The 13,266-nt window shown below is 36.4% G+C and overlaps 1 protein-coding gene across 2 annotated transcripts in view; it reads left to right on the top strand.

Moving 5' to 3' along the window:
- The window catches only part of LOC149159432 (serine/threonine protein kinase HRR25-like), an 86,509-nt gene extending 79,362 nt beyond the window's left edge, over positions 1-7,147 (top strand). For both annotated transcript variants that reach the window (XM_089436481.1, XM_089436480.1), the window contains exons 14-15: positions 5,520-5,671; positions 6,423-7,147. In XM_089436481.1, the coding sequence (XP_089292607.1) occupies positions 5,520-5,671; positions 6,423-6,719 (449 nt within the window). In that variant the 3' untranslated portion in view covers positions 6,720-7,147. The remainder of the gene's footprint in view (positions 1-5,519; positions 5,672-6,422) is intronic.
- The last annotated feature ends 6,119 nt before the right edge of the window (positions 7,148-13,266 follow it).

The following is a 13,266-nucleotide window of genomic DNA, read 5'->3' as shown; positions in this document are numbered from 1 at the left end:
CCCAGAAAAATTCGAACCCTTGATGATGTTGCACAAATCGAGAGGAGGAATTCGTTTTCCTTGATAGATGAGCTAGGTTGGTCTAATCTTTGATCCTAGAGAATTTTTGGACCATAAAAATGTTTTATAAATTTTCTCCTTGAAAAATTATCCTTCAAAATAACCACTTGGACCAAAAAATTCAATTTTCTTGAGAAATTAATTTCTTTAGGGCCAACAACCTTCTTGTGGGACTTTTCTTGTTTGAATCATGGAGATTCCTTGATTTTTAAATTTATTTCCTTCTTGGGAAAGTCTCCAACCTTTTCTAATTTTTTTTCCAATTGGTTAGAATTTTATTTCCTCTCATTTAAATTTTCTAACCAATTTCTGGCTAATTATTTTGCCATTTCTTTTGCCGGAAAATAAAAATAATGATTTTAGAGTGCTTAAATATATTTTTCCACCCTCAAAGTGTGTCTAGATAGAAAGTTTTGGAGTCAATGTGTAAATTTAAGTACTTATACCCCTATAACTTCTATTGACAACACCTTTTTACATCTTTACATCAAATATTACATAAAAATCTCATTTCAGAAGGGGAATTTTGACAATTAAGAATTGACCTCTAGACACAACCAAAGACACAACCAAATTCTGCAAGACATTAGACATGATCTAGTATGAAAATTTACATGGAGTCTATTGACCAAACTTTGTCAACAATCCAAGAAGTAGAGTACAAAGAAACATATCAATTTTTTTTCAAATCAATGTCATCATTCAACTTCCAGTTATATCATTGTAAACCCAATTTCTACAAAGTTTATTGTAAATGATGCTAGTATGACCATTGAGTCATGTAATTGCACCTAGGTAAGCCTATGATTTTTGTCAAAGGATTTCATCCTAGGAAGTTTTTTAACCTCCCCGAATTATGTGTGTTTGTAAACACGGATAATCGACAGAGTTTTTCTTCTAGCTATAACCCCAAAGCTAGGGTGGAATTCGTTGGCAATGTCTTAGGTGAGTCCTAGTGTTTATCGAGTCTATGTAAAAGTGTGTTTAAGAATAATCTAGTGCATGGTCCCTCATAATTAGACACCATGGCTAAATTATTTTATTATAAACACACTTGGTTTCATACTAGATCATATTGTGTCGCAGAATTGGGTAATGTCTTGAGGGTCTATGTCTAAAGGTGTTTTCCCCTTCTAAGGGTTGATATTGTAATAATTTGATGTAAAAAATATTTTAGTGCATGGTTACTCATAATTAGATAGCATAGTTAAAATATTTGAGGATGGAAAAAATAATTAATCCCCTCTAGTCAATTAATTAATTTTTGTGGCAAAATTAAATAAAAATCTTAAGCCAGAAAATTAATTAATTTTGAGTCAAAAATAATTTGAGAAGAATTAAATTTTCTCCAAGTGGAAAATAATAAAAAATTCGTGGGTCAAAGAGAAATTAATTTTTGGAGGTCTTCCATCAAGGGAAAAATGGATATTTTAAGAAATTTGACCCCCTCGACCTTGGTGGTTAAGTCAAAGTCAATGTTTTGAGGAAATTACTCCAAAATATTAATTTTTGGATTAATAAAAAATGGTTTTTAAGAGATTCAAATTTTTCCTCAAAAATAAGAAATCGACGATGGAGATTAAAATAAGATCAAGTTATTTTCAACAGAGGAGATTATTTTGACAAGGATCAAGCCAACTAGTCGTTATTTTCACTTGGAGGGGTTTACTTCTTTCTCATTCTCTATATAAGGAAGCTATTGAGTTCCTATTTCTGATCTTTGAATGATGTAATTTTGTAATTTACTCGGCTGGAATTATTTTTCGGATAATAGAAAGACTTTCAGGTTTAAGTTCATGGTGTTCTTCTATCTGCTGATCTGTGGTATGTGCTAGTATTTTATTCTTTCATGCTCTATATTGTGCTACAATTCATGATTGTTACTTCAGTTGCCGGTGATAAGAACATTCTATTGGTACGGTTATCTTTATCTTACGTTATTTGATTCACCCAATGATCTAACAATTATTTTCAAGATTAAATAGAGATCTATAGGTACACTAGCCCTTGGGCTCCAAGTTCACAGATTGTGGGGAAGGATCGACCTTGTTTGAGCTTTGGGTTTCCATTTTGACGAATTATTTTGCAAGAGGGTTTTGGCTAGTAATTTTTTGAAGTTATTCATCCATAGTATCTACTCTAAAATCTCAAAATTTAATTTCTAATTTTGTGCTATAGAGAATTAATCTGCCAATGAGAGCAAATATTTAAATTTTGTGAATATTTGTAAAATAATTTTAAATCTAACCCTTGTTTTATTTTTGTAGCACTTGGGGTTTTTGGGATTCTTTTGATTTTTGTGTATATTGGGGTTTTGGGAAATTTTCTCCATTTGTACAGGTGATTTTCTCAAGCCATCAAAGGAGATCGAATTATTTTGTGAAGAAGCTAGCCCTAAGGCTAGGGTTTCAGGGGTTTCTTACTCCCAAGAGAAGTTGTCCAGCCTTTTTGTCAGATTTGATCAAGTGAGGAAGGTTGATCCAAGCCCTAGAGGCCTAGATAATTTAGGTGCAACATTAAATCAAATGAAGTCGAGAATCGATAGAAGAAGAGCCCAATGATAAGATCAACCCCATCTTGCCTCTCTTGTGGAAATTTCTTGTTGGTTGGACAACTGCTTGGAGCTGGCCTCTTCCTTGCTGGCTGAATTGCAGTCCCACTCCCAAATCCACTAGATGGCTTCATCAAGAATGGAAGAGGATCTTCATTCTTGTTTTTCCTACTTGCTACCACCTTCCCCAGGCCATCATTATCCTCTCTATCCATTTTGTTTTGTTTGAATGCATTCACTCTTTGCATGCTCCAAGTCCCACAGTCGAGGAGCCAACAAATGGCCCTTAACTCACTAGTAGATGCTCTTATACTGAATGTGATGAAATTACATGTTTAAAAAAGATTCCTTCCCAACTTAACGTGGTCTGAGGCTCTTGCTGTTGTGTTACGTCGTACTTCCACAGTGGATATTTCTTCCCTTGAGCCTGATATCTTGCTACAACAGTGTTTTTCTCAGCAATGGAAGCTGCTGTTGCAGCTCCCCTTGCAGCAGATGGAACACTGGAAAAGAATGATAAGTATAATGGGGGCGGGTGGAGAGGGGGTTGGCAACAGCAACAGTGGCATTCCTCCCTTTCCTTTGACCTTTACTAGTTGCATTTGCTGATTGGTCCATGATTTCTGTGGAATGAGCCAAAAAAATTTGCTATTGAAAAAACAAGAAATATGGTTTGCAAATCCACCTAGAAAGCACTCGGAATCCCTTCAAGTCTCAAATTTACAGTTTACTCCCTTTAAATTTCAAATTTACTCTTCAGCCGCACACCAGCAAACCTCTGAGCTCCAACCTGCAGAACAAAATGAGCAAATAAAAGAGGCAAATCACTTTTCAGAGAGCCACAAGTTTGTCTTTTGTGCCACACATATTGGACATGTTGTGACACGACTAGGGAATGTGTCAGACGTGTCTTACATGTCCATGTTTGACACATGGGGTATGGACATGAAAGCCCTGCGGACTGTGTCCTGTTACCATGAATTTTCAATTTTGGAAAATACCATGAGACCTAAGTCACCTGACACGGGGATTCAGGATTCGTAGGATACGGGGATTCGAGTGTCGGATTTGGACACGTTGACCCCCTGGAACAGGACACGTAGGATTCGTTATATATTATTTTATATATATATATATATATTTATTTATATTAAAAATTAGATATTTCTTACACAAATTCTAATTAATGATACAAATTCATTGATTTCAAACATAGATCTTCATCTATAGCATGCATAGTACATACAAAATTCAAATACATGTCAGTGGTCACATAAATCATGATTCATAAATGAAAGACAACTTACAACTACAAGATAGTAAGATAAAGACACTGACAGCTGTAGTTTTCTCATTAAGTCATCAAATCAAAATGTGTTACATAGGTAGTGCTGGTGCAATGCCAATGGCAAATAGAAATAGAAAATATAAAACAACTACAGGTATACAAGCCTCAAGGCAATAGGTAGCCCATGACTCATGAGTCATCAATCCTCATAGTCATCATCAGAATCAGCATCAATGTCCTCATCATCATGGTCACCACTGCTCTCCTCTGCATCCTCCTCCTCCCCTGTATCCATAGTTGCCTCTGCATCTGCTGGTGTGGAGGATGACCCCTCTAAAATATCACCGTCATCAAATCTAACAGGCTCTAGCACTGGATCATTGAGATCCACAACTCAAAGTATGCAAAACTGAAAGAGAAATATGGTAAAAAACATAAGGAACAACGCCTTTTTTATGCGCGCGGGTTTCAATTTAGGGGATTCGAATCCCAGAATCGGGACACGTTGTCTCCCAACGGGATTCGTACGAATCCCGTTAGGACACGACATGTCCTCTTCTGGGATTCGAATCCCCAGCGAATCGTGTCCAATTCGCAGGATTCGGACACGTGGTCCCTTTATAACGAATCCGGTTACTTAGCATGAGACACAAACGTTGGGTCCCTAAATGACTTCTATAGTCCTTATTATCATACAAAAATCAGATGACTACCGTTTGCACATCTATGTGGCTTCATGGGGTGTCGGAGGTATGGTATACTAAGTTTTGTTTGCAGAAATCACAAACAATGAAATATTGAAAAAGCTGTTAGGTGTGATGAAAGCTGAAAAACACCCCAAAATTCTATGTTATCCATTCTCATGAAACGTTTCCAATTTTGGATGAAAATCTAGATTCCTGTTTCTAGTTTCCGGTATGGCTTTTCCAAAATCTGTATATGGCATCTGGATCCATGTCTCTAATTTCTGGTATGGCTTTTCCAAAATCTAGATATCGCACATAAACGTTTCAGCAGCAATTCCATGCCAAATCCACTCTGTTTCTGTGTCTGAAAGATTGGATGGTGTTTCAGACCTCCTCCCCAGACGTTCCTGGTAACACAACTTTTAACAGTAAATACCATCATTGGCATCAAGAGCCTTACTAGCAAGAACATCTGTATGATTAATTTGTGAGTTTCCTATCAAGGTAGCTTAGGATAAATCTTGGAAGATTAAACTAAACATTTTTTTTTTCCTTTTTTCCATCATACTTAAGAGGGAATATATAAATGTACACAACCCTATTTATCCTCATAATGTGCTATTTGAAGGCGTTGTTATATGGTTATTGGTTGATGTCTACAACTTCGTTCTATAGATCATTACTATACAAATTCAGATATTGCTCATCTGAGATCTGTCTATTGTTCATGTTACTGTCAATAAAGTATTTTCCTCACTTTATAAGGATTAGTTTGGATTTGTTTTGTCATATCTTCATTCCTTATTATCCCAATTTCTTAGACCTATCCTTGTCATTGTGGCTAGCAACATGATGTATGCAGTATTTTGATTTGTTATCATGCCACATGCTGAGAGAACTTTTGTGGGTTTTTTAAAAATTGCTTGTTTTGCAGCGGGGCAGGATGGCCGTGAGCGAAAGTCTGGAACAGGTGAAGGATCTCATCGAAGATCTAATGGGGGTAATGGTAATCTTCACAATATTGGTTCAGCAGATCAATATAGAAACAAGAATTTAGGGCTGGATGGCCCTTCAACATCAAAAGAAGTAAGTGGGATTTTCAATGAAGATTCAAACTTCAATGACTTTTTTTTGGCCCAATATGTGGAATAACTTTTTGTTGGTATGTCGGGGGGGAGGGGGATGGGGGATGGGGCAGGGGGAATTTATCAAGAAATAGTGTATTGTCTCTCTATTTCTATTTTTTTAGTTGTGCCACGAAGACATGATATATTTACAAACTGACGATGATATGTGTTTAATATTACACATCGAAGCTTTCATTTAAAATAAAGTATCTGTTGAGGAGTTTGCAAGAAACTGAAATTGTATAACGTAATTTATTAACTACTGTTTTTTGGCATGTGAGCATTTGAATATAATCATTATCTCCCTATTCTTTAATATGTCTTCGTGTTAGAATTATTGTTAAATTTGTATACTTGTTTGCCGAGTTTAAACTTATGAAATGACCGTGTACTACAAAGACGACATTTTGAGATATTTTAATGTGTTCTTGATGCTATATCATATCCTTGCTAAGGTTTTTCTTGGCATATTTCTTTCCTTTGTCCTATTGTTCTAGTTGAGCAATTCATCACAATAATAAGATACAGCTTGAGGTGGACAGACTGCCCAAATAGTGAAGGATCACTGAATTAATTTTTTATTTCTATAGTTTTTTAAGATCTCAATTGGCAGTTCAAACGCTAAAAAAGACCAACAAAAAGTTGAGGTTTGCTGAAATAACTTAAAATGTAATGAAGAGCTGAACTGATCTCTCTGTGTGAATTGATAGGTCCCAGACAGTGACCGTGGGCGTTCCTCCTTTACACGAGCTGGGAGTTCATCCAGGAGGGCAGTTGCTTCAAGCAGGCCGACTACAGCTGCTGATAATAGTGAGCGCTCCCGTTCCCTAACAAGTAGATTTGTTCCCAGGAGTCTTCGCTCTTCAAGTGCACAGCGCAGTTCAACACCAGCTACATCTGAGCCGAGAAGGATATTTGGTATTCGAAATGCATCAATGAAGGGCACGCCTGAGGATTCACTGAGGAGTTTTCAGTACTTGTCTGTAGATTCAGGACAGAAGCAGTGATAAGTAATTTGTCCAATTTTATGATTTTTGGGGAATTAAAAAGGTCTGTTCTAGCTTGGTATATCTAATTGGCCAATTCCGCTGTCATTTGTTCTTGCTGTTTGAGATTAAGTCCTTACAAGAGGAATATATTTAAAATTAATCATAGGCTGGCCTTGATGGGGAAAGCAAATTCATACGTTTCGTGCATCTACATCGAGGATGAGCAGTTAAAAGACAAAGGAAAGCAGCCGAAGAGAGTGCATGCTTGACCAAACATTGTCTCAATGGGCCCTATTTTAAATTGTTGCTTGCCATTCATCATTTCTTGGGCATGTAATACGTAGTCAACTCAGACAGCATACAACAAAACCCCAAGCTTCTATCCTGATTAGCTGTTTGGTTTCTCTATTTTACATAAATACGTATCGAGCTCTCATTTATCTCAATTTGGTTCTATCGAATTTAAAATAGCAGTTATTGTATGGTTAAATATGGTTGAAATCACTGCCTGTCCATGCAAAATTGGAAAAAATGTTCTCTGTACTTTCCAGGCAACTGCCAATCTGTTGAGGTTAATGTATTTGTACCTGTCTTGCTCAGAATGCTTGTATCTGTCCATCTCTGACTTGGCCTTCCAAATCAGATTACTGTGACATAAAGTCTGAAGTAAGAGGAGACAGAATGGAATAGTGGCTTGTTGTATCTATTTCTTTTTCATTTGTCATTCAGATTACGAGCTGCTGAGGAAACGTGATCTCATTGATCTGTTTTTCAATGCTTGTGTCGACAATCCTATAGAGATCACCTTGCTAGTTCCACTTAATTTCATGGGAAGTGAGGTGTATCAGAAACAGAAATGGCTGTGCATCTCTTAGGGAATTTAAACGCAGAAAATTATAGCATGTGTGCTTCTCAGGGATACTTATGCTTGTGTCATGACGTAAGCGACATATTTGCATTTGGAGTTTGCAGGTTGGTTGTGGAAAATTATTATTGGCATATAATATTTTGTGCTTTCCCATCTGCACTTTTTATTTTAATGATTTTATTTGTCTATTTCCAAACATGTCACATTGCTTTGTTTCATTAAGTTTTTGTTTTTCACAAATTTCTGAACGGATCTAGAAATGCTCTACCCGTCTTGCCCTTCATCAAGCCTTGTTGTGTTTGTTTTTCTGCTTCATTGGCTAGCACCTGAATATTTCAATTCGCCATTAGGCTTATCACTATTTTTAGCAATGGCTGTTTGACAATATTAATTAAATGTTATGTTCGATTATTGTGTTACCAATCCCCCAAACAAATTGAAATTTCATTGTGTTATTATTTAAATACAGAAAAATAACTGAGCATGTTTTCCTGTTTAACCACTGAAACTTAGCATTTTTTTTCCTTACAGTTTTGAGTTTCTAATTTGTTTACATTTCTTAAATTTCTTTCAAAGTTAATGTGGCCTGAGCGGTTTCTTTTAATTTCTTGAATCCCTATGCCACTTCGTCAGATCTTCATATTGTACCAGACTTGTTCTTATATTTAAATCAAATATATGAAGTACGTTTCTGCACGCATTGGTTGTTTCCGTTTTTCCTGGACTTGTGTTTAACTAAAACATATTAGTTGGATTTCTGTTTATAATGATCTGCATTTTACTCTTATAACTTTGTTGCTTCAATGGATGACCGTACTCTTTTCAAATCTCAATAGATTATATCAGAACTGACATTGAAGTTCCATCAGCAGGTGTTTATGTTGGGTGATATATATGTAAATTTACGGCCTTGCTAAGAACATTGTTAATATATTAAAAATAAGGTGAACCTGTTTCAAAAGTAGAGTTTACAAAATGATGTATATGCTCTGGTCTAAGTTGCATGGGCACCCGCATTCAGGGCAAGGGTGCTCGAACCAATGTTTTAAAACTCCGACTCGCTCGAGGTTTGACTCCGACTCGGTATCGACTCGGTCGGCTTGATTTCAATGACTCGGTAGTTGTAAAAAATACATTAAATATTTTTTATTTATTTATAAAAAACATAATTTTAAAGATTTTCATTCATGTTTTCAAACACACAACATTAGAATATATATAGATAGAAGACAACAATGGTCAAAGTAGGCTCATGAATATATCCATTATATCAAAATGGCATCCAGTGCATTGTCCAATACATACATGATGATGATATAGAGATCAAAACAAAAACACATAACCAAGGAGGCTAGAAATGGCGTTATCCTCCAAAATAGATTGTAAGTCATCAAGGAACTAATACAAGGGTCCAAGAGTGTTCCTCACTCCAAGAAAGTCCCAAAGTGCATGTGTACATCTTCAAAAGGTCCATCCTACACCATGATGTCATCTAGGAGAGACCCTATGTCACCCTTTTCAAGCATGTGAGTGACATGGCACCCCTAAGGGTAAGCATTGGCATCAAAGAGGGATGTGCTAGCCCTCCTAAGTCATCTCAATGATAACCATCCTCATCTGTGCTTTGGAAGAAGGCACCATCTACCAAAATAGGGTCACAGCCAGGGGGCATCTTCAGTCCATTTGAGCATATCATCAAATAGTCCAACGTCCAAGCTTTTGACTTTAGTGTTTTAGCATTTGGAGGCTCATCAAGGGGTGTAGCATCACGTGGAATCAACTCAAGGCTCGATGCTTATTTTTGGAGGGCCAAGGTTGGTGCCACAAAGTTAGGTTTGCTTTAAGAAAGGGGCAAAGAACTTATGGGAAGGTTTTGAAGAAGAATGAAGTTATCCCTTAAGGAATTTCTATTACATATGTGATACCAACTAAACAAACCTCTCAAGATCAAGCGAGATAAACTTATTTAGGGACAAAAAACCATTAAAGTATCATCGTGAAAACCTTGGAGTCCCCCAAAAGCAAAAAAAAAAAAAAAAAAATCGTTGTTTTTTAATTCATGGGCCGCTATCATGCAACTTGGCCGAGTAGGCTCGGACTCGGTTTAGCCGACGGGGTTATTACTGAGCCAACCGAGTTGTTAGACAACTCGGCCAGCTCGGTAATAACTCGGCCGGCTGAACCAGTTCATTGGTCGAGTCGATCCGATGAGGCCTTGACTCGGACCAACTCGGCCGAATTGATTCTGCGCCGGATGAATCTTAAAACGTTGGCTCGAACTTGTCCCAGGTTTTAGTCTCCCATATGAGATTCCAGAATGGGGACTTTAGCTCATGAACGAAAATGAACCCAAATGAACTAGGCTCATCCTAGGAGGTAAGTGGGGACGACAACTGAAAGGTATACCTGAACTCTGATTTTAGGTGCTCTAGTGATGTGTTCTGTATGAAAACATTTCTGTTTTCAATTTAAAAAAAAGTCCAAAATAGAAGGATTGAGTTGGGTGTTAGCTTGTCATTTTTACCATTTCATTTAGAGTAGCGAGGGGACTTGAGTGATCTATCCTTGGTAAAAATTTGTGGACGACGATAAATAGGGACTTGAGTGATCTATCCTTGCTAAACATTTGTGGACACCGATAAATAGTGAAATGGTGAAGTGCACTAAATGTAGTTTGACATTTACTAGTAACTTGATTTGACTTTTAAAGACTTGAGAGTTGAGACCTCTTAATGTCAATTTAAATTTTCCAATAATAATGACCATGACCATGTCCATTGTTTAATGTTTTTCTAATCATTTTATGTTTGTTCAAAACTTAATAAGGGACTCGAGTGATCTATCCTCGCTAAAAATTTGTGGACACCAATAAATAGTGAAATGAAGTGCACTAGTCACTTGATTTAACTTTTCAAGACTTGAGAGTTGGAGACCTCTTATTGTCAATTTAAATTTTCCAATAATAATGACCATGTTCATTGTTCAATGCTTTGCTTTTCTCATCATGGTATGGTTTTTCAAAACTTCAAGGAAGTGAGGTGCATGTTTTTGTGGTTGAAAATGATATTATGGAATGTGCCACTTGATTTAACTTTTCAAGACTTAGAGTTGAGACCTCTTAATGTCAATTTAAATTTTCCAATAATAATGACCATGTTCACTGTTAAATGCTTAGCTTTTCCTCTTAATGTCAATTTAAATTTTCCAATAATAATGACCATGTTCACTATTCAATGCTTTGTTTTTCACATCATGGTATAATTTTTCAAAACTTCAAGGAAGTGAGGTGCATGTTTTTGTTGTTGAAAGTGATATTAAGGAATGTGACTGTTTTCAATTTTTTGTTTGTTGATTTTTCAATACAATTGATACAAGTACTTTATTTCTGAACTATGGTAATTACTTGTTAATATATATTATAGTTCTTTTATCTTCATCAAACAATTACACTTCAGAAATTCAACTAGTAACCATGAAAACAAAGTAGATATCACAATGTGTGTGTGAGAGATATGTAAGTGCTAAGTGTGTATGTAAAATGAAAAAGTCAAGTGTATTTTGTATCTAACATACCCCAGACACCTGTCTTAAATTAAATTACTTCTCTTTGTAAATTAAATTCTAGCAAGTCTACACATTTATATTTTTACTCATACTTGTTAAAGTGTTGAAGATCATGTAAATAATGGTGGGTAATAATTCTTGGTAAGTATATTTATTTACATCTTGTTCCTATTCCGTTTTTTATATAAATACTCATTTAAATTATGGTGGGTAGTAACTGATGGTAATATGTATGTTATTTGTGAGTATGAACTATTTTGAAGGATCTTAATTTTAGGTGGTTTTTTTGATTTCCTTTCTTTTAATTTTCTTTCTTCTAATTTAAAATTTAATTTCTTTCGTGTTTTTACATAGTATTAAAAATGCATCAAGGATTATGAAGATTGACTATAGCTACATTCTTTAAAACTCCCTCTTAGCTAGGGACGTATTCATAATGACTATCTAGATGTTTTCTGTATACATGATCTTTATAAAAAAGGGTAAATCTCATCAATAACATCTTTATTTAGATCAATACCCTTGACTTACATCATCAGCATCATCAATATGTACCACAACGCAGTTTAGCTCTCTTAACCAATGGTATTTAATTAGTCACCATGATTTGGTGGACACCTCACCTCATGCTACTCTGACTAGTTCAGGGTTACCATCCCCATGGTAAAACCCCAGGGAAACCCATGTCTGAAATCCAAAGGCCTCTCTGTAGGCCATGATGCTGAAGAGGCACCCACTCCACGAGTGTCCAGTTCTTGAAAACCATTCCTTTTAAGAATGTGTTCGTACCTCATACTATTTCACAAATAGTTTGGGCCATGCTCTTGTTGTCACTAATAGTTCGAGCCATACCCCTATTGTCCACCCATCAACAATCTAGGCCAAGCTCCTATTGTTACCAACAGATCGAGCCGTGCCCTTGATGTCACATCAATGCTCCCTCTCGCTGATAGAGGAGTTCTTCACTAGTTTAAGCTTGTCTCTGAAGTATCCAAACTTCACTTGGGATAAAGGCTTTGTAAGAATGTCAGTTGTCTGCTCATCAATGGAGATATATTAGAGCCTCACCGCTCCCTTTTGTACCATATCACAAATGTAGTGGTACTTGATCTCAATATGCTTTGTCTTATCATGAAACATTGGATTGTCTGTCAGCTTCACACAACTTTGATTATCACAGAACAACATAGTCGGTTCCAACATCTGGTTGAACAATCCAAAGAGTAGCTTCCGAAGCCATACTCCCTCATAGCATGCCAAACAAGTTGCAATATACTCTGCTTCTGCAGTATCGAGTGCAACAAAGGCTTGCTTCATGCTCAACCAAGATATCATAATAGAACCCAAATTGAAACATACACCAGATGTACTCTTCCTGTCATCCGCACTCCCTGCCCAATCAGAGTTTGTATATCCCTACAGTTGTATCTCACCATTCGAAGCATATCTCAAATAATAGTCAACACTACTTTTCAAATATTTCAATATATGCTTTGTTGCGATCTAATGCTCATGTCTCAGTTCCATCTAGAACTGGCTCAAGGTGTTTACCACAAAGAAAATATCTAGCCTGCTATTTACCAAATACATCAATGATCCAATCAACTTCTGGTACATGGATGGATCCACCAAGTCAGACTCATAATCTCTCAACTTTCTTAGGTTCAACAACATAGGAGTTGCCATAGACTTGCACTCCATCATGCCAAACTTCTGAAGGATCTTGATGACATATTTTCCTTCTCCAAGAAGGATTTCACTAGGGTTCTTCCATACTTCTAGCCCCAAATAGTAATGCATCAAGCCAAGATCCTTCATGTCAAATTTAGAGGCCAACTCCCTTTTACACTGCGTAATAAGATGCTCTACACTGGTTAGGAACAAATGATCAACATATAGAACTAGTATCACCGATCATCGGCTCACCTTTTACAACCTTGATGTAAATATTTGGATCAATAGGACCTTTAGAGAAACCAAGTCGCGTTAAATATCCATCAATTCGAGAATACCAAGCTCTCAAAGCTTGTTTGAGTCCATACAAGGCCTTTTTAATTTGCACATGTGAGATTCCCTATCATGAAGCTCAAGACCTTTGGGTTGCTCTAGGTACACCTCTTCTTTAGTCACACC

Source organism: Pinus tabuliformis, chromosome 5_2 (genome assembly GCF_031772625.1).
Source record: "Pinus tabuliformis cultivar Carrire ecotype Pingquan chromosome 5_2, CPIR1, whole genome shotgun sequence".
Lineage (NCBI taxonomy): Eukaryota > Viridiplantae > Streptophyta > Pinopsida > Pinales > Pinaceae > Pinus > Pinus tabuliformis.
Note: the sequence above shows the minus strand (reverse complement) of the source record. Positions and strands in the feature narration are given on the sequence as shown.